Genomic DNA, 27,413 nt, shown 5'->3' on the forward strand with positions numbered 1-27,413 from the left:
AAATTCCCGTGGGAACTCTTTGATTTTCCGGGATAAAAATTAGCCTATGTGCTAATCCAGGGTTTAATCTATCTCCACATCCACACACACACACACACACACACACACACAAACTTTCTCCTTTATAATATTAGTGGGATGCGAAAGTGTGTCCGTCTGTCTGCTAACTTTTCTGATTTTGACGAAAGGTACAGAGTTAGCTTATATTCTGGAGATGGATATAGGCTAGTTTTTATCCCAAAAAATTAACGAGTTCTCACGGGATTATTAAAGGCTTATCCGTTTAACCGATTTATATGTTTACCAAAACTGATCTTTGCAGTATGGGATCGCCATTTCCATCTAAAGCTAATACATACTTGGATATTTTACTTCAATTGGGTCAAAATGAAACAAGCAGCGTAGTGTTTAACTACTTTAATGATAATATTTAATAATTACAAATACTTTGCATGTTTAACACACAATTATGGCAAATTATAATGTCGTATTAACTTAATAATAATTGGATTTTATCTTGAATTTACTTGTGTTAAGTATAAAGTTATTTTAAAACTATGCGCCTATACAGGTATCTGTACTGAGTTATTACAAAAATTAATTATAATATTGAATGAATGACTGATACTATTGTACTTATATCTAAATCGATCGAATCTAAAAATCGGACTATCGTTTTCACAACGTTTCTACTTTCTTGTCTAAAGGCATTTTTGTCACATAATCTGTATTATTACCTATTTAAAATATTGCTATACCTACTGTAATGTTATAATATCATTTTTGTTTTGGGATTAGAGAGTCCCATTAGAGATCTAAAAGAACGACTTTTCTTTTTACATAACTATTCGTTGCGGAAAAGGATAAGATATCTGTTAGACATAAATTTTGGTTTATAGATATATTATGTTACGCCTTTTTTTTAATTCACATACAAGTAAGCCCTAGACTGCAATCTCGCCTGGTGGTAAGTGATGATGCACTCTAAGATGGAATCCTGGATGGATGGATGGATGGAAGATGGATGGATGCCTTATGTATTAAACCTCTTACATAAAATCATTAGTGAGTTCAGACTTAGAAAATTAATATCTATAAACAAGTGGCTGCAAATATCTGATTTCGGACGACAGTTTGGACTCATCTTTGGCCAACTCGGCGACCATTTCCCTGGCCCGGTTGTTGGCGTACTCGTGGCCACAGTCGTGGCGCGCCACCATTTTGTCCAGTGCCATGCTGAGCTGCGCCCTGGCCCCGCCGTCTGAGGACTCCACTAAAGCCTTCATCACTTCTGGAGAGAATCCCTGGAAAGAAGTGAAAAGGTTAGTATTCTTAGGGTTCTGCCTTCCGTATCTCCAGAGGAAAAAGGGGAAACCTTATAGGATCAGGTTGTTATCTTTCTGCAAAATATTCCGTGTCTGTCAAGATCCGTCAGGCGTCAAGGGAGTATAACCTATAGGGTACTTCCCGTTGATCAAAAATCGGTAAGGCGCTTCCACTGAATAGGGACACCTTGTTTCCTTTATCAATTATGGGCGTTTCGAGTCGGCACAAAAAATAACTTTCATTTAATATGACGCACCATTTCCAACATGACTTATTTCATCCATATCAGTGGGCACCACTGACTCATTCTTAAAGGGATATAGAATTGAGTATTCAATCGCTTCATGTAAAAAATGATAGCCTGCCAATATGGGACCCAATAATAAATAAATCCAAAGAAAATGGCTCAATCGAAAAACAAATCACATATTTTGTAGCCTAACGAATATAATCCCATTTTGTGTTTTTGGCAAAACGCCACAAGGAGTATAATAAAATTCCCCGGTAGACATAAGAAGTCCTTTTGACCTTGGATGGGTCAATAAAATGCCATAAACAAGGCGAAGATAACAACGATAAAACATGAATAAAACGTATTATTGATTGTGGCAATAAACTTTCCAAATTAGAAATATGAGATACCTAAGTTTAGAAACATATTAAAAGTTAAAAATAACTTTGGTCCCAAGGTGCATGAGACGGGTCTGCCCGCGAAATTCAAATTTAATTTGGTTTTTTCAATTTGTACACTAATACCACAAAGTAGGCTTATGACACTTTAATTGCGCCAATGGCAGTATCATCCTCACAGGTTTATATAAATATCTTTACTTGAAAGGGTCCAGTTTAAGAAATTAGTTATAGTATCGACTAATTTGTGAGAAGGTAACTCATGTCAAACTCATTATTTTGTCAAATTTCTTTCAAGTAAAGATTTTTATGTAATCCTACATAAAAATCATACAATCACACTAATATTATAAAGGTGAAGGTTTGTGTATGTGTGTATGTTTGTTACTCTTTCACGCAAAAAGTGCTGGACAGATTTGACCGAAATTTAGAATGGAAGTAGATTGTACCATGGATTAACACATAGACTACTTTGTATCCCGGAATATCAAAGAGTTTCCACAAGATTTCTAAAAACCTATATCCACGCGAACGAAGTCACGGGTATCAGTAGTTTCATTAAAAAAATATCTATACTAATAAACTATACTAATAAATAAAATTGAAGTGACTGTGCGTTTGAAAGAGCTAATCTTCGGAATGGCTGAACCTATTTTGGCGAGACTTTCACAGACAAGTAGAGGATTAACCAAGGAGTAACATAGGCTACTTTTTAACCGACTTTAAAAATGGAGGAGTTGTGTTTTTCTACCTATCCACTGATATCTCCGAGATTTCTGAACCGATTTGCGCAATTTTTTTTAATCGATAGAGACCGTACTTTCGACATTGTTCCACATAAAATTTGGATTCCAACTCCTCAGTCCTGATGCTGCAGGGGATCTGACTAATCTACGCGGGCGAAGCTGCGGGCATCGTTTAGTTATACAATATTATGTGTCTTCAAGCAATTCAAATCCATTAATGAACAGTGTTTATCTGTTTGCTATTCCTCACCACAAGACAGTAAATCACTTCAACCGCTATTCGTCTCTGGATGTACCTACTCATTAATTATGTAAACGTCTGTTCTATAATTTAAGCAAATACAAAGGTAATAATAATTTATCAAAATGCACAAAACCAGAATAATTTTCCCTGTAAGCAACATTTATTTTTCTATAGGTACACATTATACGGATATACCATAGCATTAACTTTATTTGTATGAGTGGAAAAATTAACTGAGTAGGTACAAAATAATATTACTTATGCTTAAATTATTAAGAGTAAAATGAAAATTTTACTCAGCAGGTGCAATTTGAATTGGATTAATTTTTTTAGTAAAATCTATATCTAAATATATAAAAAGGTAGTGATAAAGTGATTAGCATGGCTAATATGCTTTTTTTTAAAAGAAAAATATAAAGATGACTGATCCATAAACGCACAACTCAAACTACTGGACGGACCGGACTGAAATTTTGCATGCAGATAGCTACGAGTATTATTACGTAGACATTCGCTAAGAAAGAATTTTTAATAAAAATACAACCTTTAAAAGGGTTTTTACCATTTTAGGGGTAAAAAAGGGGTAGGAGTTTGAAATTCGTGAAGTCTACAGGGTCGAAGTCGCGGGCATGAGTTAGTGAGAAATAAAACCCAAAACATAGTAGCTAATACCTATAAATTTGCCAATAAAGACGTTAATAGTAGAGTGAACTAGTAATAGGACCTAGCCACGACCTTGAGCAGGACAAACGACTTTAATAAAGCTTGAACCCAAAATTGATAGCTATCCGAGATTAAATCAGTGACTAAAAGTTACTAAGTTTTAAGATTGCCCTATAAAGTTTACTACTGACTATTTGGAGATGTAAAATATCCTACATCTAAGTTTCAATCCAATCTACATATTAAGATATTAAGATTTAGTCAAATTTACTTTAGTTTTTAATTTAAGATATATTTATTAGGGTTCCGTACTTCAAAAGAAAAACGGAACCCTTATAGGATCATTTTGTCTGTCTGTCTGTCTGTCCGTTCGTCCGTCCGTCTGTCTGTCTGTCGTTTTTTTATGACTCATGTCTTAATTTTCGTAGACGTTTGAATATCTCACCTTCTTTTAAGCGGTAATACCAAACACGCCATAACAAATTTACACCCCAATAAATAAATCATGAATGTACATACTTGTTCTTATCTACGAGTGATAACATTTTACACCTGCAATAAAAGTTCTTACGTATACAAGTAGTACGTCCTATCTGCTCAGGACTACATAAGATTTCATTTAACGTGATCTTTACGAGACATAGTAAATAAATACCCAGAGAAAAGGTTTTCTTCAACAATTTAACGGCTCTTTTTCTTATAGATACTTAGTTATCAATGTTCGAGAACTTAATTCCTTGTTAAGTTTATTTCATAAAATTGTTCAAATGATTTTGTAAAACCATTCGCCAAACCTGATAAACTATTTTTGTTTTCTGATTTATTGCACTTGGCTGCAATCAGACCTGCTGACAATTGATGATGAGGACTAAAGTGGAGTGCTCTTGCCTAGAAGATGCCTATTCACTCTTGACTTAAAGGTAGCTTAAAAGTGGAGGAGAAAATCGATGCCGGAAGGGCGTTCCATATACTATTGATTCGGATCACTAAATAATAATGAAAATAAACTTAACTAGTAAATAAACTAAGCTTGTTTTTCGTATCGCTTCGTATTTGTCCGTCGAGTTTCGACTACGTAAGGATGCAAACTTTGACGAAGTCACAGTCAACTAGACTCCAGCTGCTCATGTTCAAGACGAGTTTTTCTTATTTTTTACTAGATGATGCCGGCGTGGATTAAGATTTTTTAAAATCCCGTGGGAACTATTCAATTTTCTGAGATAAAAAGTTGTCTTTGTCAATTTCCGAAACGCAAGCTACCTCTTTGCCAAATTTCATACAAATCGATCAATCTGTTGGGCCTTGAAAAGCTAGCAGACAGGCAGACCGACAGACAGACACACCTTTTCATTTACAATATTAATAAGTATGGATTAAGAACAACTTACACTAAAATCGGAGAGTCGTTGTTTCTTCGCGTCCCTGCTGAGTAGATCGTACAGCAACAGCAGTCTCAAGTTGGATGACGACAGCTTCCCACGCGTGGACACCTCGCTGGGACTGGCCCGTAAACCTTCCCACACGTCAATCACCCGGTCGTCGTCAGGGTCGTTGGCCATTCTGATCATGTCCCTCACATTCTGGGATAGGTACTGTAAACTTTCCTCGTCTAAGTTATCATACCTATAAATAAAATACAAAACCCCCTTAAATAACGCCATGGTCCCATAAAGAAGCCATGGCATGCCACAGGGCCGCATGGTATAATAATTTACTAGGTATACAGGGTGTAACCTGAAAGCTAGCAAAAACGAAGGCAGGTGATAGTACTGATGATTACTGATAAGATACCATAAAGAAACTACGAAAAAAAAGAAAAAAAAGCTGTATTTTTTAAAAGTTCTTAATATATCGCAAATAAAACATCTGACTGACGCTAGAGGTCATCGAACGTTCCTTAAATAGGTCATTTGAAGTCAATGCCACGTCATAGGTGAAGCATTGACCCGAGTTTTGCACGCTGTACAATGCATGTTTGAAAAATGCTAAATCACTAAAACTAAAAGGTAGGTTATTGGCATTGGATTATGTTAAGGTAGTAATTGTAATAATAAGTTTAAGTTACGTAGTAGTAGTAATACGTTAAGTTTTTGCTAGCGTTCTGTTTAGATCTTGTATGTAGCAAAAACCGTTGGCAGTTGTTGTACTATATAATATTCCAATCCTGCAGCACAATGCTGTCTCGGCATAAAATAGATTGCCGCATGCTGTTTAAGGCCGCAAAATTATGTTTCCATATTTTATAGCATGCCGCATGTTGTTGCTCTGGCATAAAACACCCTTTAGACCTTTCTCCTCGTCTATCTCAAATACTTTAAGCCTCTGCATCACTGACCGATGCTGAAAAAGTATTAGCAATGGAAAAATTGAAAATGTAGGCCTTCCAGTCCCGGCTTATTTTAGAAACTAAGCTCATATTTTTTTATAGTTTTATTTCTTAAACCAAACTAACATCACTTAGGATTTTTTTAAGTACGGGGTTGAATTCTCACTTGATGAATTGTTTCGAAATTATATGAATGCTGTTTTGATTTTATGGTTCCTAAGACCAAATAATTCGTCTGTCTACCTCAAGTCATATCACGGACGGCTCCCAAACAAATAACATGCTGTTTGCATTTTATTTTTATTTTTTAATCTTTTTATTTATACCAGTAAGTGGTAACAATAAAGAAAAAAAGAAAGAAAAAGTGGACAGGGAATCGCTTATCTCTATAAGAGAATTATTTCTCGAATTAAAAAATAATTACCCATCAGAACGTCTGGAAGCCTTGATATCGTGCTCATAAGGCAAGAACTGATGCTGCAAGTTAGGTCTCGGTTCCATCAAAGGCTTCACTTCTTCATTGTGAGCTGAAAGCAGGGGCTCTTCCGTTCTCTTCTCTTGCGGTTCTATGATGGTGTATTCCGAATTGTGCTCGACGGGTAGAAGAACGTAGTTCTGGTCCTTGGGAATGCCTCTATCGGTCGGTTTCGGTGGGAATGGTGGAGCGTAGAGACCTGGCTTGTGGAATCGTGTTGTTATATCCCTGAAAATATGAACTTAGGAAATTAGTTACGCTTGCAGACAAGAATAAATTATGGTCAAAAAATTGTATACTTAGTTAAAAATATATTTAATTTATCTCGTTTGATATTTTTTTGGTAACAGTTGCATTTTCTATAATAAAATATTAATAAAAAGCTATTGTATAGAATACATATATAGGACTAGCTGACGCCCGTGACTTCGTCCGCGTGGATTTGGGTTTTTCAAAATCCCGTGGGAACTCTTTGGTTTTCCGGGATAAAAGTAGCCTATGTGCTAATCCAGGATATTATCTATCTTCATTCCGAATTTCAGCCAAATCCGTCCACTAGTTATTGCGTGAAGGAGTAACAAACATACATACACACACACACACACACACACACACACACACACACACACACACACATACAAACTTTCGCTTTTATAATATTAGTGTGATATAGGATAATTATTAAAAGTAAAAAAGGAGGAACACCGGACGATAATAAAGAGTACAATGAGTTTTATTATCATAAGTGCCTAAAATATAAAAGCATTCTCTTATCTGCTTTATTTTATGCACTAGGTCCACCTGTTACTAACTTAGAACTAGGTCCAAAATTACAACATAAGCATATTCCATTAAAATATAATTATTTTATAACACTGATACCTACGTTATATTAAAAAAAAAAACAAGCAGAAAAAAAATAGTTTGCAAAGCAAAGCATAATCTGTATCAAAAAGGCTTTCAGAGACAAACTTTTCAAATCAAGCCTTTACTACTGTAAATTCCATATTGTTTTTAGGGTTCCGTTCAGGGGGCCAACTGGACCCTATTACTAAGTCCGCTGTCCGTACGTCTGACGATCGTCCGTCTGTCTGTCAGTGACTGTAGCCTGTATCTCATGAACCGTAATGGATTAAGTAAACCTTAATAGCGTAAGGCGCTATAACAGCCAACGATTAAAATACCAAGATAGAAAATTTTAAAATGGCCACCATGCATATTTAAAAAAAATAATAAGTACATAAAGTGTTACATCTTGTACAATGGTACGGAACCCTTCGTGTACGAATCCAACTCGCACTTGACCTGTTCTAAGTAATATAAGATAAAGCCCCATAAGAAACAGAATAGAAAAGTTAAAAGATTCTTCAACTCAGATAAGTAATTTTATTAAAGAAATATCAAAATAGAAGGAAAAAATATCTTACAGACAGGTCGAGATGGCAATCGGAGCATGAGGTGGGGGACGCCCCGTACGTACGGGGCTGTGCGGGTGTGCGGGGCGTACCCACCCCGTTTGCCACCTCGACCTGTCGCGAACTATAGTTAAAATCCTAAAAGCTACTAGGAGAAAGTAGAAGAGAAGAGAATAGAAATAGACCATCACCTCGCGATACCATACCGCATCCACCAGCCGTTCCCAGGCAAGCTGGCATAGTAATCTGAATTGACATACAAAGGCTTCACAGTCGTGGTCGTTCTCTGAGGAACGTCGTCCTTGGCTTCGAAGGCCATCTGGTCTGTTAGGTGCGCGATGATCTGCATCGCCACGGGGAGGTAGGAGTCGGAGAGCTGGACCTGTTGGACTGATTGGACCTGGAAAATTGATGGACCTTGACTGTCTAACTCGTAAACTTAGGTGTGGGGCTACAGAATGGAGGAGCCTTTTCTTTCCCTTATCTGTGAGTGGAGTCAAGGCGTAGCGTTTTGATAAAATCATCAGCATTATATTGATCAACCCTATGAACTCACTATAAGATATTTGTAAGACCTATTTAACCCGCATTTAAGCAAATAAAATAATTTGATTTGATTTGATTTGATATATTGAATACCCGTACTCAGTATTGAGCCAGCAATGAGAATAATTGAGATTGGTTGGTGACTCAAAATGGTTAACGCTCACAGAGTTTTTCGTCTCTGTCATTTGTATGACTACGTAACAAAGAGAGCTCTTTTACTAACTTCTTTCCGTGGATAAAGTATTAAGCGTTTTATGATTTTTGACCATTATTGATACTCTCTTGACTAGTTTCCATTATTGTGGTTTAGTTCTTATCGGTTTTACTTTTAACTCATAATAAATGATTAGATGAATTTAATTTAGCACAAAAGATTAAGCAGTTGGAAGCCTCCGTTAACAACGGGGTTAATCTCTTAATTGCCCTTTTGAACCAGTTGATGTTAATTACTTTTGCGATTAATTACAAATCTTACAAAGGAATTTTGTGGAAATAAAACAGAAAACTTATTGCTGTTTGGCGGCGAAGTTAATATTACAATTTTATTGTGAAGTAAGCTAATCTTTAAATTTTAAATTATGTCTACACTAATACTTACCTACCTACATAATTATTATACTGAAATGTGGAGTTATTATTATTTATTAGACTGCAATGGCCCGCGAAATTCAAATTTAGAAATTATATATTTAGAAATTAATTCTAGTATCGACTAATTTGTGAGAACAGTCGATACTAGAATTAATTTCTTAAACTGGACCCTTTCAAGTAAAGATTTTTATATGAACCTGTGAGGATGATACTGCCACTGTCGCATATAAAATACCATAAGCCTACGTTATCGTATTAGTTTACAAATTGCGAAAAACCAAATTAAATTTGAATTTCGTGGGCAGGCCCGTCTCATGCCCCTTAATAACGATCTTACCTGCTGTGTGATAATGCGCTAAACTCAGTGATCATCACTGAATAAAAGTCATCAAGTACTTAATTTAAGATCTCACATAAATGTTTTCCATTAGGAAAGAATTTTAAAAATTACACCTGAGATATTATATTATGAGATATTAGATTACAGAACAAGTGTAAATTAAAAATTTAGAACACCCCCGACAAGTGAAGGTTACAATAACTAGAAAAGAGCTGATAACTTTCAAACGGCTGAACCGATTTTCTTGGATTGTAGCTAAGAACACTCTTGATCAAGTCACCTTTTAAACAAACAAAACTAAATTAAAATCGGTTCATTTTTTTTATTCACTATAGGCAAGCGCTTGACCACATTGATGGAAGTGGTGATTGGTCTAAGATGGGACGCGCTAAGATGAACGCGGTTCATTAGTTTAGGAGCTCCGATGCCACAGACAGATACATAGATACACACGTCAAACTTATAACACTCCTCTTTTTGGGTCGGGGGTTAAAAATACATTCATAGCAAAAGCCCGGGCAAAGCAAAATCAAAATCCACTTTACGTGGGCGGCTGGTTTTGTTTGTGGGACATTATATAATTATTAATAACAAATTGAATATTTTATTGTTCGTATATTACGACAGCTCGAAAGTGATTAGCTCACCACCGCCATTGTTGCAGAAACTGAGGCGAAAGTGAAAATTCATGAATATTCATTCTCTGTGACACAATATCCTGTTTCGTAAAAAAAAACTAAGTATAATATTTATAGGTACAAAGGCTAATATAACTTGTATCTTAATTAAAAAAAAAAACTTTTCAGAACTATGTGTGTTAATATGTCACTTGCTTTAACCGTGAACAAAAACATCGTGAGGAAACTTTTAATTTATGTGAAGTCAGCCTATTACTTGCTCTTGGCCAGCGGGCTGGGCTATGCATAAATCTTTTTCATTCTGAGAGGAGATCTTTTCCACCATCAATATTTAACTTTGCAGTTTATAATAATACTACAGGATGTCCGCGACTTCGTCCGCGGGGATTTAGGTTTTTTAAGATCCCGTGGGAACTGTTTGATTTTCCGTGATAAAAAGTTGCCTATGTCAATTACAGGGACGCAAGCTACCTCGGTACCAAATTTCATACAAATCGGTTAAGCGGATGAATTTTTTGGGATACCGTGGGAATTTTTTGATTTTCCGGGATAAAAAGTAGCCTATGTCCGTCCTCGGGATATAAGCTAACCCTGTACCAAATTTCGTCAGAATCGGTTAAACTGTTGGGCCGTGAAAAGGTACAGGACAGACAGACAGACAGACAGACAGACACACTTTCTCATTTATAATATTAGAATGGATGGATAATTCATTTTTTTTAACTGGCTTGTGCTTCACTGCAATCAGGAGATGATGCCGCCTGCCCAGAAGGTGCCTATTCACTCTATATTATAGCTAGCCGGAAAAACGGAATAATTAGACTTACCAGTACATTTTGTGTGACTTGTAGGAAGATTGTGAACAAAATACTTTGTCGAAACATGGTTGTTATCTGTAACAAAAAGAACTAATTGAGGAACTGGCGAGCAAAACGGTATAAGTAGTTACACTTCTGATCGATACTATTTTTGCTTTAATCCCGATGTTTTATGCCGAGTTGAAGTCTTAACTTATTCCCAAGCAAAACGGCCGAAAACGTATTAAAATTGGGTCCAAAGTTCATGATTTCGATCAAAATGGTACAATTGCAGTACCAGCTTCAACAGCTTTCGTTAATTCCGGTTCTTCTGTCATTTTTTCTGCGTAGTTACATCGTTTTGTTCGCCAACTTCTACTTATATTTTACTTATACATTATACTATATTTATTTTATTTGCTACTGACATTTTATTTTAAAATTTAAATTATCACTTGACATCCATAAAAGGAAAAGATGACTGACTGACTGACTGATCTATCAACGCACAGCTGCTCAAACTAGTGGACGGATCGGCCTGAAAGGCATGCCAATAGCTATTGATTTTGATATCCACTAAGAAAGGATTTTTGAAAATTCAACCCCTAAGGGGGTACAATAGGGGTTTGGAATTTGTTTTTCTGCACTACAAGGACGAAGTTATAAGCTAGTTATTGTCAAATATTTACAACTCTCACAAAACCACACATAACTTTCTCGGTAAAATTACTTTTCCAATAAATTCAAGACAATTTACTTGAAAAATAGGGAGCCTAACACGATTTCGTTACAAAATTACTTTCCTTATAACATTAGGTCTAATAAAATTAAATAATGTACTGGAAAAGTTTCCGATAAAACGTACGTGCTTATATGTATGAAATCTTGTTAAATTTCCGATAGTAGAAAGCGGGTTAAATAGGGGTGAAATTTCCTATACTGCAGCCCTAACCCGTTTAAACCTTGCAAAGGTACTGGTGAATTGACAAGCGTTTTACAAGACAGTAAAATGTTTCTCTATATTTTTCTACATAGATACTTCTACTTAGACCTGACAAATAGGAGGCAGAAGCTAATTATCGCTTTACTTATTTATTTGATCACTACCCATATTATGAAAGTGTGTATGTTTGTTGGTTTATTGGTTTGCCGGTTTGGCCTTCAATTACGGCGCAACAAGCAACCACGGATCGACGTAATTATTTGCATAATTAAAGACCTGGACAGTCCAATACGCTATTTTCTATCCCGGAAAATCAGAGTTCCCATGGGAGTTATAAAATCTTAACAAGATAAAGTTGAAAACTAAAACCCGACTGCGATCGTCTTAATAAACGCTGAAATATTATAGTAAACTAGCCGATGCCCGCGACTTCATCCGCGTGGATTTAGGTATTTCGAAATCCCGTGAGAACTCTTTGATTATCCGGGATAAAAAGTAGCCTATGTGGTACTCCAGGATATTATCTATCTCCATTCCGAATTTCAGCCAAATCCGTCCAGTAGTTTTTGCGTGAAGGAGTAACAAACATACACACACACACACACACACCCACACACACACACACACATACAAACTTTCGCCTTTATAATATTAGTGTGATTGTTTTATTATAGGAAATTATTAGGAAACTGTAGTATTATAGGAAATACATTCATATTTATGAACTCAGAGTTTTCTCCTCTTTCATTTGATACCCCACTCGATACAATAGCAAAAATAAAAGGGGACCCCCACTTTTTTGAAGTAATATTCGTTAGGTCAATTTTTTTCGTATAAAATGTAACCTATGTCACCCGGACCTTTACGACGACTCGATTGACACCTCATTCATCAAAACCTGCCCAGTAGTTTAGTCGCTACGGTGGAACACACAGAATCTGTATATAAACATACATACATGGACTGCTAAAATCATAATCCTTCCTTTTGGCTCTGCCGCGGTCGGGTAAAAACACGGGGGCATCAGCTCGTAATATATTAAAAAACGCCCCCAGTTTGACCCGAACCGCATCGCATGAAATTTATTGGTCGTAAAACTGAGCGCAAATAAATAACTCAAATATGAGGCACGCGAGGTGTCTCCGACCTCGTGCATGCTGCATGTCTCCGCTCAGGTTTATTGCACGGGGTTTTTGGGCACCTGCGCAGTACATGCTGTGAAAGATTGGCCATAACACGGCTTGTTAGATTTCACCAGGGTCGATCTTATTTAAAAACAGGTGTTTTAGGGCTGATTTTTCAATCGTCAAACATCGTCAAATAACTTTTATCTGAGGAATTCGACATTTTTTCTATAGGAAATCTGGTAAAACGTCAAATGAATTCCTCAGATAAAAGTTATTTCGTGAAAAATCGGTCTTTAGCCGTATTTTTATGCCCCCGATTAAGTCCACGTGGACTACAAAAATCTCAAAACTCAATTTTCAAAAATCACACTATCACACTTCACACTATAATATTATAAAGGCGAAAGTTTGTATGTGTGTGTGTGTGTGTGTGTGTGTGTGTGTATGTTTGTTACTCCTTCACGCAAAAACTACTGGACGGATTTGGCTGAAATTCGGAATGGAGATAGATAATAGCCTGGATTAGTACATAGGCTACTTTTTATCCCGGAAAACCAAAGAGTTCCCACGGGATTTCAAAAAACCTAAATACACGCGGACGAAGTCGCGGGCGTCAGCTAGTCCTTTCATATAAAGAAAAAGCTGACTGACGGATCTATCAACGCACAGCTCAAACTATTGGACGGATCGGGCTGAAATTCGGCATGCGCCATGCAGATAGCTATTATGACGCAGACATCGGCTAAGAAAGGATTTTTGAAAATTCAGCCCCTAAGAGGGTAAAATAGGGGTTTGGTATAGTTCACGCGGACGAAGTCAAGGGAGTAAGCTACTAATACATAATAACTCAAAAACGTAGACTACTAATAAGACAAGGTACCGTCACGTAGCTCAAATAATGGGCAGAGAAAATAAAGAAAATTCTATTTTGTAAATAAATTCAAGTCCCTTATATTGAATGCTCTCAGTAATTGGCCATTACCTTTTGCTTGAATTTTACTCCTTGTATAGTGATACGAGTCACAAAGGGTGCATAAAGTAACGCGGCCCCATTCCACGGCCGAGTAACGGAATGGAAATAGTTTAGATATCAGACGTTTCCATGTGGTACTATATTGCATGCATTCATGTTCTTTTATATTGTAATAAGTATCTAAATATATTCATTACTAGCTGATGCCCACTGATGTTTTTCAAAATCCCACGGGAACTCTTTGATTTTCCGGGATACAAAGTAGCCTATGTGCTAATCCAGGATATTATCTATCTCCATTTCAAATTTCAGCCAAATCCGTTGAGTAGTTTTTGCGTGAAGGAGTAACAAACATACACACAAACTTTCGCCTTTATAATATTAGTGTGATTAGGATTAGGATAAGGTATAATTATTAAGCTAGGTACACTTCTACAGGCAGTGGAAATTCCTCAACTCCAGGCAATTTTGGCAATTATGACGTCACAACCACATGAACCAATTTACAGCAATACCCAGCAATACCTGAAGTTTCAGCAATGCTATCACATTTCACACTAATATTATAAAGGCGAAAGTTTGTATGTGTGTGTGTGTGTGTGTGTGTGTGTGTGTATGTGTATGTTTGTTACTCCTTCACGCAAAAACTACTGGACGGATTTGGCTGAAATGGAGATAGATTAGCACATAGGCTACTTTTTATCCCGGAAAATCAAAGAGTTCCCACGGGATTTCGAAAAACCTAAATCCACGCGGGCGAAGTCGCGGGCATCGTCTAGTTCAAAATAATTGCTTCACATGATCCATACGTGTTACCGAGTATTGCTTAAAACATTGCCCATGTAAGAAAATTTATATCGCTGCATGCTCTTGGTACCTAATAGCTCGTAATAGGCCAGTAACTTTTGCTTGATTTACTCCTTGTATAGTGATACGAGTCACAAAGGGTGCATAAAGTAGCGCGGCCTCATTCTACGGCCGAGTAACGGAATGGAAATAGTTTAGATATCAGGCCTTTCCTTGTGGTACTAATAAATTGCATACAGTATCCAGGTTGCAATCTTAGTACCTATTTATCTAACTAAAAGTTGATTCACACTGAAGTTCGTTTTTATGATTTCTATAAATTCAACATTGACAATTAATTTTAAGCAACACAAGTGTAAATTAAAAATTTATAACACCCCCGACAAGTGAAGGTTACAGTAACTAGAAAAGAGCTGATAACTTTCAAACGGCTAAACCGATTTTCTTGGATTATAGCTAAGAACACTTTCGATCAAGCCACCGTTCAAACAAAAAAAACTAAATTAAAATCGGTTCATTAGTTTAGGAGCTGCGATGCCACAGACAGATAAACGGGAGTTAAAACATGTAATTTTATTTTGTCCTTACAGTCTTACATCTTGTCACTTAGGTATAGAGTCTATTCCAAAGGACATATTTACAGTTGGGTTTTAGTAATACTATTTCGTAGGAATAACCATAACTTTCTTGTTTATATCCTGTGATTTAATGAATGTCCACATAAATATTTCGTTCGGGAAAAACAAAGAACAAATAAATGTTTTTCTCAAATAAATGCTAGACTTTTCTTTTACACGACTACCCAAACAAAATAAAGCTTCCAGGGTTCGTCTATGTATGCGAGTTACTTTATTCAACCATTAATTTTTATTCATTCAGATGTAAGTTAGCCCTTGACTGCAGTCTCACCTGGTGGTAAGTGATGATGCAGTCTAAGATGGAAGCGGGCTAACCTGGAAGGGATATGGCAGTTTTCATGAAACCCATACCCCTTTGGTTTTTACTTCTCAATGACTGAACATATTTCGATGTACAGAGAATCCTACATCATCTCGAGTGACAAATTCAAATTCAAAATATTTTAATTCAATTAGACTTTTACAACTACTTTAGAATCGTCAAGAGCACCTACCACTGGTTCGGAATGCCTTTCCTACCGAGAAGAACCAGCAAGAAACTCGGCGGTTGCTCTTTTCAAAGATTTGATATACTCGTACAATTATGCGATGTATAAAAGTAAAGTCCCGCGTATAGCTGGAGCGAGCTGCACGTCAAATCCACGATCTTTTACCATTTATATAATCTTCGATTGTATAATATACTTTTCTTAGGAACATAGTTTTAATAGATACACATACACTTTGTATCCCGGAAAATCAATGAGTTCCCAGGGGATTTTTGAAACCAAAATACACTCAGACGAAATCCGAACATAAGCTAGCTAGTTAGAATTAATTATGAAATTTATTAACTTAGAATTAATTAAAAGTTTTTGTAAGGATCTAATAATAATAATCTAGACTAGAATATTGTACAAAAAACCATAGGTCTCAAAACATAATTCAAGTAATATGACCAATTATGTCGCAAGTGTAACCTTACTCTTAGAAAACAGAATCAGAAGTAACGGTTAGGCAAAGACAATTCTTTATGTTATTACCTACCTGATTTGCTCAAAGAATGTTGATACATCGAGGTTTCTGTAACGCGAGAGAAAAACAAGGCTTTTATATGAAAACCTACTATAAGCCTTCTATCTGGATGCTTTCCTTTTTTTTATCGGGCTAAAAAGTTACCAGGTAGTTTATCTATTTGGTTTTTAGGGTTCCGCACCTTAATACCCTTTAAGGTGCGGAACCCTAAAACCAAGGGGACCCTATTACTAAGCCTCCATTGTCCGTCTGTCCGTCCGTCCGTCAGAGGGTTGTACCTCGTGAACCATAATATCGAACTTGACCGATTGCCTAGTTTGAGCTTCAAAGGCCTATTTTGACATTTCATAAAATTACTCACCTATGTGAACCTATGTTTTCCATACTACTCAATCCACGAAAACAAGTTAGTAGGAAAAATATAGGCTTGTTTGTGATTGGTGGGTCACTGAAAATGGTTAACGCCCACTGACTTTTTGTCTTTGTCATTTGTATGGGATTTTGTAAGAGAGAGTCTTATATTAACTTCTCTCCTTGGATAGAGCATACATTCATACCTCATCCAAAGTCATGCTATATGTATAATGTATATTATTATGATATACTTATCAAAAACTTGAGACTTCTCTGAATCAATTTGGACACAAACGATGTTTACGAGTCAGAAGACACACAAAGATACTCGCTAAAGGTCCTTCACCTAACCTGATCATTACGAATTTCGGCATGTTTTGTATTCTTTTCTTTATATTTATACCTACGCCGCCGCGGTGTTTAGAAAAGAACAAGACTAAACGAATCATTAAAACGAGAAACATTTCAAGATACAGATAATTAAAAAAAAAAGAGACGTTAATTAATTTAGCCAAAGTTTTAAGCAAAGAGCCCCAAAGCCCCAAGGTCTCAACGTAAAAGGCGCAAAAAGGAAGCCTTCATATTTTATTACTGGCTGACCCACCCAAGTTTCACTCGAGTGGAATTTTTGAAAATCAATGAGGGGGTGTTTCGTAACATTCTGAAACCCGTAGGTAAAACGTCTTCATTTTTGACTGAAACTGAAAACTGCTTTTCTAAACATTTGGCACATTGTAATAAATCAATATTTATTAACCCCCGACCAAAAAAGAGGGGTGTTATAAGTTTGACGTGTGTATCTGTGTATCTGTCTGTGGCATCGTAGCTCCTAAACTAATGAACCGATTTTAATTTAGGTTTTTTTTTGTTTGAAAGGTGGCTTGATCGAGAGTGTTCTTAGCTATAATCCAAGAAAATCGATTCAGCCGTTTGAAAGTTATCAGCTCTTTTCTAGTTATTACTGTAACCTTCACTTGTCGGGGGTGTTATAAATTTTTAATTTACACTTGTTTTTATTTTTCGTACATAATGCTACTATTAAAACTTTTGAACATATAGTGCCTAAGTTATTAGTATACTTGAACATATGTTACACATCATAAAGATAACTCAATATCCATGGTTTATCTAATAATATTAACAGCTACTTTACATTTTGCCTAATAGGTACCTACCGTAAATACTGATTTTTATCTTACACTATACCTAATTTGGATTCAATCTTTACTGAATAAAAATTAATACCTAAACATTTTCCTTCAAACACTCCAAGAATCTAATTAAGGATAACCTGACCACAAATAACAATTTATTTTTCCTTAATTCTTAATTATTAAGATAATATTAAGTATGTGATATATTTATTCTTTATTATACGTACGTATTTTTTCATCATCTATTCCACGATTAATACGGTAATAATTACTCTTACAATCCTAATAATTAGATACATGACCATCCCAAGAATCTTATCTAAAAATAAATAAATGAATCTCAGATAAAAACTCACCCTTTAATAAATCCAAGATGGCGGGTGTACGCGTGCGTTGTTTGCGCGCGCGCCGCGGCACTGTCCAGCATCAGGATACTGACCCCAAGTTAGAACTGCTTAGAGCTGACAGAACCTGTTCTGAATGTCAAGTGCAATGTCGCGGCCGTAACCGACTTTCATGAAAAGGAAGTGCTGTTTTTTAAATAAAAGAAATATTATGACTAACATTCCTCTTTCTCCTCCAACTAAACGTATAGTTTGTGCTAGGATTAGTACAACAACCAATAGGATAGGTAGGAGTACAACGAGTGGGGTTTGAACTGCCGACCTTTCGGATTTCAGTCCGCTCCCTTAACGTGAAGCTGTATGATGTGCAATTTGACCGGAAACTTGAGAAAATTATTGATTTTTCGGTTTAAAAAGCATACGTCACTCTCAAAGTCTTTAACTTAATCCATGCAAAAAAATCTCGTCAATCCGTCGCTCCGTCGCGTTGGGGCGTGATTGAAGGACAAACTAGCAAACAAATATAATTTCGAGTTTACGATACGGGTCACTAATTAATGCATTTAAACGGTAACAAAAATGTATTGGTTAATTTTATTTATTTAAAAATAAACTACCGCCCTGGTTGGACTATAATTATTTTGAAAACTCATTCAGTGTGAATGAAGTATCTTTGAATCTCTAAAATCTCATACAAAAAGTTCGAATCTATTGCCTAAACTAATACTGGTGTATTTTTTTTTTGATTTTGGTAGATCTTTTAGGCTAAGTAAAAGTTATGTAAATGAAACCTTCAAAGAAACCTAAAATAACCCAATATAAACTTGACCAAGCAAAAAGATTCGTAGAAGCCTACTTGAATAAAGATTAGGTATTATTTAAATAATAGACAGCTAAATTACGTATATCATATGAAAGATCATTTAAGTAATGTAAGTAAGGTCCCATAAGGGTATAATAAATGTAACACAAACATGCAAAAACAAGTCCTAAATTATTGCCTAAGTTTTGGCAGCTTATCTTAGGTACTTAGGTAGGTATTATGTCTCCAGCGGACCATAATAATATATCCTTGGCATTTAGTGCTCCGTATAATCTGATTTATTCACACAAAATACGAATAATATATTGCTAATAAAGGCACAAATATTGAAAGTATGCTTTCCCATAAATATTATGTCTTCGCTACATAATATAAAACAAAATCACTTAGATCTTTTCAACTACTCAAGCGATTTTAATGCCGTTTTCATCAATAGATAGAATGATTCAAGAGAAAGGTCTATACCATGGTGTAACAACGCTAACAAAAACTTATACTACCTTAACACAATCCAATGCCAGTAAATATTTGCCTTATCTTGTAGTTTTAGTGATTTAGTATTTTTCAAACCCGCATTGTATAGCGTACAAAACTTTATCAAAAAAAGCTACATTTTATTTTCTTCTATCTAAAAACTATCTACTAGCACTTTCCAACAATCAATAGTAGTTAAAAGTGGCCAGTTCAGCAGTAAACTCATCACTTGTCTACTTTTAAATAAAGTTAAAAGTTATGTCTGTAAGAGCTGTGGGAATGGGACAGTTTTCAGAATTCCTATTAATCTACTGTCATATTAATAAAGGCATATAATAAAATTTATAGTACCCAAGATTCTAAGAACAAAAGTACTTCAACGTTAAAGAGTAGGTATATATATCGTAATATTCAACAATGAAATATTATTTGGGTTATTCATAGAACATGCTATAAACAGCTATATTAAGAGACATATTCAAGTAAATTGATAAAGTTATATTATAGGTTGTAACACCAATCCTAACGTCACAAAATGGAGCAAAAAACTCCATACCAAACATAAACTCTTATTTTAATGAGATCAGTAATAAAAAGACACAAAATCGCCAAAGAATTAAGTTTTTTTTAATAAAAATCAGAATAATAATTACTTAATTATTATTAAGAAACACTGAATGAAAAACAAGAGATTTTTAGGATCCTTTTCGGAACGTGTTACAAAATTGTATACCATTTGCACATAATTGCCAGTTTAATTAAATGAATAATTATCAACAGAAAACGTTTTTCGCGTTGATTATCGCAATAATTATGGCGTTGTAGGGCATTGACGCTAATCTAAATGCAGCCGCAATATTAAAAGCGATTATTCCGAATTTCTAATTTAACGCTAGATTTAAGAGCATGATTTTCTCTCATGCTTTTACTTACTAACATTTTTGTAATCAACTATTAGATGCCACGTAAATCTGTACCAACTGCCTCTATATCATCGATATTATAAAACTTGTTCACTTTTTTACACCAAAAAGTTTCATACAGATTAAAATTAAGTGGTCCTTTAATAAAGTACGTAGGCACTAAGCAGGTATTACTTTTTTTCGCAAGATTCGTCTTTGTTTAAACAAAAAAAAAAAAAACAATTTTTCTTTTTTTAAATAAAAATATTACTTTATGATGATTGGCATGATTTGTATGGTAATCAGATAATTTTTACTGTAATAGTTTCATTAAAAAAAAAAAACAAAAAAACTTTTTCAAATGTCGGTATCATCAACTCCATATAGTTTTATTGTCTCAGGACAAACTGTGCGTTTGTGGTAGCGTTCATCGACCAGTTATTAGCATACTGGTCAAATTTCGCAACAGATAATATTTCTTTAGTATCGATTAAGCAGGAATTAGGGATAATATAAAAGAAGATGACTCTATATTTTTGCTTTTTGTAATGATTGCATTAATCTCTTGATATTCTTTTGCAATACATATAATAGGTACTTGTATTATTGACGTATTTCGTAATCTATTGAAGACTTCGGCCGCGTGGACCTCAAACTCCTAATTTACCCCCTTAAGGGTTGAATTTTCAAGAACCCTTTCTTAGCAGACATTAGTACCTGTTAACTAGTCTCCCACCAGACCAGCCCTAGCCAGGAATTGAACCCAGGACTGCGTCGGGGAAGTTATCATGCTATGCTGTTGTGGTGCACTCTCGAAAAATCCTATATCCAGCAGTGGACGCGTGGCTTGATGGATTGGATAGTATTAGATGCCGGATAAAGTATCCTAATGTTATTTTTTAGAAGCCATTTAATACAAATAAGGCTCCCCAGCCATTAAGTTTATTTAAACATTCCACACACGGCTCCGCCAATTTTCTGTGTTATTATTCGCGTCGTGTACACACGAAAGTGTTCTACAACGAGAAAGTGTTTTTGTTCTTTGACAATTTGATTCTATATTTTTATGCGAGACTAATTTTTGTTATACAGGGTGTAACCAGGTGTAAAACGAAGACAGGTGATAGTATTGATGATTACTGATAACCATAAAAAAACTACGAAAATATTATTTAAAAATCCTGTGTTTTTAGAGTTTACAATATACTGCAAATAAAACATGTGACTGACGCTAGAGGTCAATGAACGTTCCGTAAATAGGTCAATCGAAGTCAATGCCGCGTCGTAGATGGGTCATTGACCCGAGTTTTGCACGTTATACATTGCAGGTTTGAAAAATAGTACAACTACAAGATAAGGCAAATAAATGGTTATTGGCATTGGATTGTGTTAAGGTAACGCTAAATTAGCTCTAGTATCGACTAATGTTGACAATTAGTCGATACTACAGCTAATTTCTTAACCTGGACCCTTTCAAGTAAAGATTTTTATATAAACCTGTGAGGATGATACTGCCACTGTCGGAATAAGAATGCCATAAGCCTAGGTTGTCGTATTAGTTCACAAATTGCGAGAAACCAAATTAAATTTGAATTTCGCGGGCAGGCTGGTCTCATGGCCCTTAAGATGTGATTGAAGGATAAATCTACAAACGAACATACTTCCGCATTTATAATATTATGGCTTAGTGAGTGAATTCTCTTTACCTCCATTCAAAGCTTGAATATTGTTGGGAATTTGTGTTTGAGAGACATACTATAGAAATAAAACAATAACGCCTTTTAATAAATAATAATTTATTCATAGCCTACAATATTGTTATTATTAGTCATTATTAGAGTAAATCTAAAAATTATCTTCTTTCTGGCCACCAAAAATAGAATTGTGAATTTTTTGGGCAAAATCCGAGCTCTTCTTGTGGATTTTATTGAAAAAATTAAAAGGTCCCGTGTTAAAATCATCCGTGTGGTTTTCTTCACTGTTTCTACGTTTTAGTACAATACTATTAAATCCATTGACTATCCCTTGCTTGATGCCGTTGAAGTACTCTTTGATACCTGAAATGTGAGGTACGTTACCGAAATCAAAATCACTAGTCTCTACCCTATCTTTATTTTTCTTGTCCTTTTTGTTATCGTATTCAGCTTTGACGTGTAAAATGCTTATATAATTCTTTTTACCTGTGCCTTCTTCTTTTTCATCTGTTTCTTCGGTTTCTTTTCCTTTATCTAAATCGTTTCCGCTATTGTTTGTGTTTTTATCTTTATCTAAAGAAGGGATTGGGTTAGAAGCTATATTTAGAGGTTTAGCAATTGAAAAATTAGTAACGATAGGTCCTTTTGGCGTATCGTCAGGAATATCAATTACAAGTTCTGTCACTGCGTATCCCGCGGGTTTCGGAATGTCTTTATCCTCGGGTTTTGGATTATCTTTATCCTCGGGTTTTGGATTATCTTTATCCTCGAGTTTTGGAACGTCTTTATCCTCGGGTTTTAGATTATCTTTATCCTCGGGTTTTGGATTGTCTTTATCCTCGGGTTTTGGACTATTTTTATCCTCGGGTTTTGGGCTATCTTTATCCTCAGGTTTCGGGTTATCTATAATAATTCTCTTTCCTAGTTCCAAAGGTTTTTCTACTGGTTGCTTGTCTTGTAATAATTTTTGGATAATATTTCCTAAATTGACTGTAAGATCACCACTTTCACGCGAGTCTTCTTCGTAGGGTAATGCATTGATAGAACAATGGAGAAATACCTGGAGAAATAAAAGAAGAATATTATTCTCTGTATGAATGGACTTAGTATTAGGCAGGTTCTAGGAATAAACTATAGTAATTAAATTACGTCCGCTAGATTACATGGATTGTATTCCTGCACATTCTCGGTGAAATAGCAGCTTAAAACTGAACTCTCACGTAGAAAATTTCATCATTATCATTCATCACCATAATCAACTTATCAGCGCCGCTCACTACTGAGCACAGGCTGCTACTCAGAATGAGAAGAGTTTGGTCATAGCTTACCACGCCGGCCAAGTGCGTATTGGAATGGTAGACTTCACACATCTTTGAAAACATTATGGAGAAATCTCAGGCATACAGGTTTCCTCACGATGTTTTCCTTCATCGTTAAAGCAAGTGATATTTTAATTCCTAGCGCGGATTGGCAGACTTCACACACCTTTAAAAACATTATGGAGAACTCTCTGGCACACAGGTTGCCTCACGATGTTTTCCTTCACCGTTAAAGCTTCGCACAGGTAGCTTATTACCAATTTCGTAAGGATCTCTAGGTAATTGTTTGAAAATAAAATGTAGCCTATGTCACTCAGGAATAATGTAGTTTTCTACTGGTGGATTCAAAATCGCTGTGATATTTCCAGAGATTACTCCCTACATACAAACCTACAAACTTTATCTCTTAAATTAGTATAGATTGAACGGTTGTAAAAATATTATGTGCCCAAGTTCCGTTTTGGCGGTAAAGGGAACTACTCCTATTTTTATAGTAGGTACTTACCTACTTAACAATGTTAAAACAATACCTATTGGACAAAGCTTTTAGTAACGTTCTGTTTAAAAAGCTTTTAAAAACGGCAGAGCGCCAGGTGGCTTTCAAACAGTCAAAACATTTTGTAAAAGAATTTTTACCTAAAATAAACTAATTACAACAGTTGAAAATTCAAGTGGCCAAATTGCGATACATTTTAAGCTAGGCGTTAATTAAAAAGTTTTTTTATATTTTCTTCAGATACAAGTTAGCCCTTGACTGCAATCACACCTAGTGGTAAGTGATGATGCAGTCTAAGATGGAAGCGGGCTAACCTGGTAGAGGTATGGCAGTTTCCATTAAACTCAGTATGAGTTTTGGTTTCTACAAGGCATCGTACCGGAAAACTAAATCGCTTAGCGGCACGGCTTTGCCGGTAGGGTGGTAACTAGCCACGGCCGAAGCCTCCCACCAGACCAGACCAGAAATTTAGAAATTTAGACTAATTTATAGCCTTTCTCTTTCATAGTTCCTAAGAAGTAATTTACTTTTGACATAGTCATCATTCCAATGGCTTATATTTTATCATTCAAATTCAAATTCAAAATATTTTTATTCAATTAGACTTTTGAATCACCACAAGCATCTACCACTGGTTCGGAATGCCTTTCCTACCGAGAAGAACCAGCAAGAAACTCGGCGGTTGCTTTTTTCAAAGATTTGATATACAATATTATCATCATCATCATCATCAGCCTGTGGACGTCCACTGTTGGACATAGGCCTTCCCTATAGAGCGCCACCACATTATAACAGAATTATACATGGCATAATATACAATATTATGCCATGTATAATTCTGAGAAGAGCTCACATGTGCTCAGTAGTGGGCCGGCAATGGGTTGATCATGAAGATGATGATGACGTATTCCCCCTACTCACCAATTAAATTCCATCGGAGCAAAGTCTTGGCGGTTCAGCTAGTCAGATTAGTTAAGGCGCAAAAGAACGTATGATTAAATCAATCATGGTCGCGCCTTGCAAGGCTTTGATCGTAATAACATTGATTATAGCCCTATATTGGCTGCGTAATTATGTTTTAACGTGATTCTGTTTTCATTACAGACTCATATTGGATGTGATACCTAATTTTATTATGGCTGAACAAAATACCTATGTACTAAGTATATCGATTAACGAACCAATGAACCATAAGTATTTACCGAGGGTTCCGTACTCGGGTAATTTTTCCGAAATTTTGCACGATAAATCAAAAACTAATGTGCATAAAAATAAATGAAAATCTGTTTTAGAATATACAGGTACATAGAATTCTTTCATATGATACCCCACTTGGTATAGTTATCTAACATTGAAAATTGAAACACATATTTTCTAGTGATACATCATTAAAAAAATATGTGTTACACATTTTTTTTTTGTGGTTACAACCACAAATTCACAAATTCACGGTTTTCAGATGTTGTGCTATAAGACCTACCTACCTGCCAAATTTCATGATTCTAGATCAACGGGAAGTAGGTACGCTATAGGTTTTCTTGACAGACATGACGGACGGATGGATGCACGGACAGACAGACAGACAACAAAGTGATCCTATAAGGGTTCCGTTTTTCATTTTTAGGTACGAAACCTCAGTATAGGATTTGATTTGAATTTGAACTAATATTTTACAAAAAAAAAAATTAAGGATCAGCGAAATATGAGCAAACGAAAACAAAAATAATGAACGATAGAACTGCATTAGTGAAAACACTACGTCGCACTTCTATCGGCCCCATCCCTGGAGTGATGAGACTTTACACGTACATACTATTTGACTATTTTATAGTCTAATTTACAATAAAATAGATAATTTATACTAAAGAATTAAGCATAGCATTCATGAAATAAATGAACGTAAGAGCTAAACATTGATAAGAACAAATTAACATTCAACAACAAGTATTATAAATAGGTAAGTAGGTAAATAATATAATAAGTGTAGATGTGTGGATGTGTGTGTTTAAAGTGTGAGTATGTACTATAAGAATTATATTATGATAGTCCACCACGCTGGCCAAGTGCGGATTAGCAGATTTCACAGACATTTAAGAACATTATGGAGATATTTCAGGCATGCAGCTTTTCCTCACGATGATTTCCTTCATCGTTAAAATAACTTTACCGCGATTTTAATACGCATTTCTAGAATATGGAATGCTCTTCCGGCTTCCGTTTTAATATTGATATCTTCACTGAAAAGGCACTTTCTATCTAGGCGATAGATCATCACTTACTAGGTACTTGATGTGATTGCAGCCAAGCATAACCCTATACCTACCTATATTTTGAAGATATAGTTAAAAAAACAATTCTAAAAATATGTAACGCAGTCACTTACGAAGAAGACTAGTATCCTGTAATCCATGGCTTTAACTAAATTGAGGTAATTAATTCACAATTAAACTGTTCTTATTTCTACGAGGCCTCGAAACAAACTGTCGAGCGACCGATATAAAAAGAGTAGCTACAAAAAATGGGGGTTTTTATCACAAGTGATAAATATAATAGGTTCACTTTCAATGGCTGTAAAGGAAATGTGAACAATTAGTTACATTACTCTTGTTTTTATAATCCTAGTGAGTCAGTTTTAGGTATTTTGTGGTGTATTTAAACACCTAGGTATAAATATGTACCCGTATAATGGGACATGACTGAAATCTGAATCATCAGTTCCGGTTTGTAATAGCCAATAAATAATACCTAATTAGGCATAACAAAGAAATTTTAAGGAAATGAAATAATTTATTTACTTAATTGAATATGGGATGACATTATGTGATGGGAAAACCGCAGAATCATATTTTTATCTTTTGTTTTTATAATGAAATAGGCAAATAGTGAATAGGCATCTTCTAGGCGAGCGTGCTTCATCTTAGGCTGCATCATCACTTGCTAGTAAGTCTGATTGCATGTAGTCTTCTCAGACTTGGGCGCGTTTGGAACCCTCGTAGCTTTAGTTTTACGTTACGTAATTAATTATCATCACTATATCGTACAAATTTAACAATTTCAACTATCACAAGGAGTACAATCGTACCTAATTTGAATAAATGATTTTGACTTTGGCATGCAAGCGCTAGTCTATACCTAAATTAAAAAAAAAAAAAAAAACAATATTTCCTGACTACACTCAACTCCTATTAGAAGTGTTCAATGTGTCATACGATACCAAAATTATGACTATTTTAGGGATCTCAAAATAACTATGAAACACGCCTTATTCTGTTTCATGCAACTGTAATTTATGACTGCATCAAAAGCAATGCGGACGCAATAAGTAGGTACCTATCGTACGTAAACCTGACCTACGGTCTCTGAGATAACCAAGCCATAATTAATCTAATTTTAACTAATAGTCATTAGTTAAAATTATAGTTAAAAGGTCATAAGAAAAAGCACCTAATTATTAGAATACAGTATCTCCACAGAAAAAATTAATCCTATAGGATTACTTCGCTGTCTGTCTGTTTGTCTGTCAAGAACCGTCAAGGGAATCAAACCCTAAAGGGCACTTCCCGGTAACGTAGAATCATGAAATTTGGCAAGTAACTATATTTTATAATAGTATA

At 35.4% G+C, this 27,413-nt stretch overlaps 2 protein-coding genes across 3 annotated transcripts; both read right to left on the reverse strand.

Moving 5' to 3' along the window:
* Positions 1-402: 402 nt before the first annotated feature.
* LOC123871337 lies at positions 403-18,224 on the reverse strand. 2 transcript variants are annotated; one of them, XM_045915085.1, is made up of 6 exons: positions 18,104-18,224; positions 10,768-10,833; positions 8,086-8,225; positions 6,360-6,638; positions 4,998-5,232; positions 403-1,304 (listed from the first exon to the last, which is right to left on the reverse strand). In XM_045915085.1, exons 2-6 carry the CDS (start codon positions 10,822-10,824, stop codon positions 1,086-1,088), a joined length of 930 nt encoding a protein of 309 aa, XP_045771041.1. In that variant the 5' UTR covers positions 10,825-10,833; positions 18,104-18,224; the 3' UTR covers positions 403-1,085. The 2 variants fall into 2 exon arrangements, with proteins under 2 accessions (XP_045771041.1, XP_045771040.1); XM_045915084.1 differs by having other exon boundaries at positions 8,017-8,225.
* A 3,911-nt stretch (positions 18,225-22,135) lies between these two features.
* LOC123870964 (immunoglobulin G-binding protein A-like) lies at positions 22,136-26,380 on the reverse strand. The gene is made up of 3 exons (XM_045914482.1): positions 26,183-26,380; positions 22,471-23,044; positions 22,136-22,347 (listed from the first exon to the last, which is right to left on the reverse strand). Exons 1-3 carry the CDS (start codon positions 26,207-26,209, stop codon positions 22,136-22,138), a joined length of 813 nt encoding a protein of 270 aa, XP_045770438.1. The 5' UTR covers positions 26,210-26,380.
* Between the last annotated feature and the right edge of the window lie 1,033 nt (positions 26,381-27,413).

The sequence above is a fragment of the Maniola jurtina genome, chromosome 13, assembly GCF_905333055.1.
Source record: "Maniola jurtina chromosome 13, ilManJurt1.1, whole genome shotgun sequence".
Taxonomy (NCBI): domain Eukaryota; kingdom Metazoa; phylum Arthropoda; class Insecta; order Lepidoptera; family Nymphalidae; genus Maniola; species Maniola jurtina.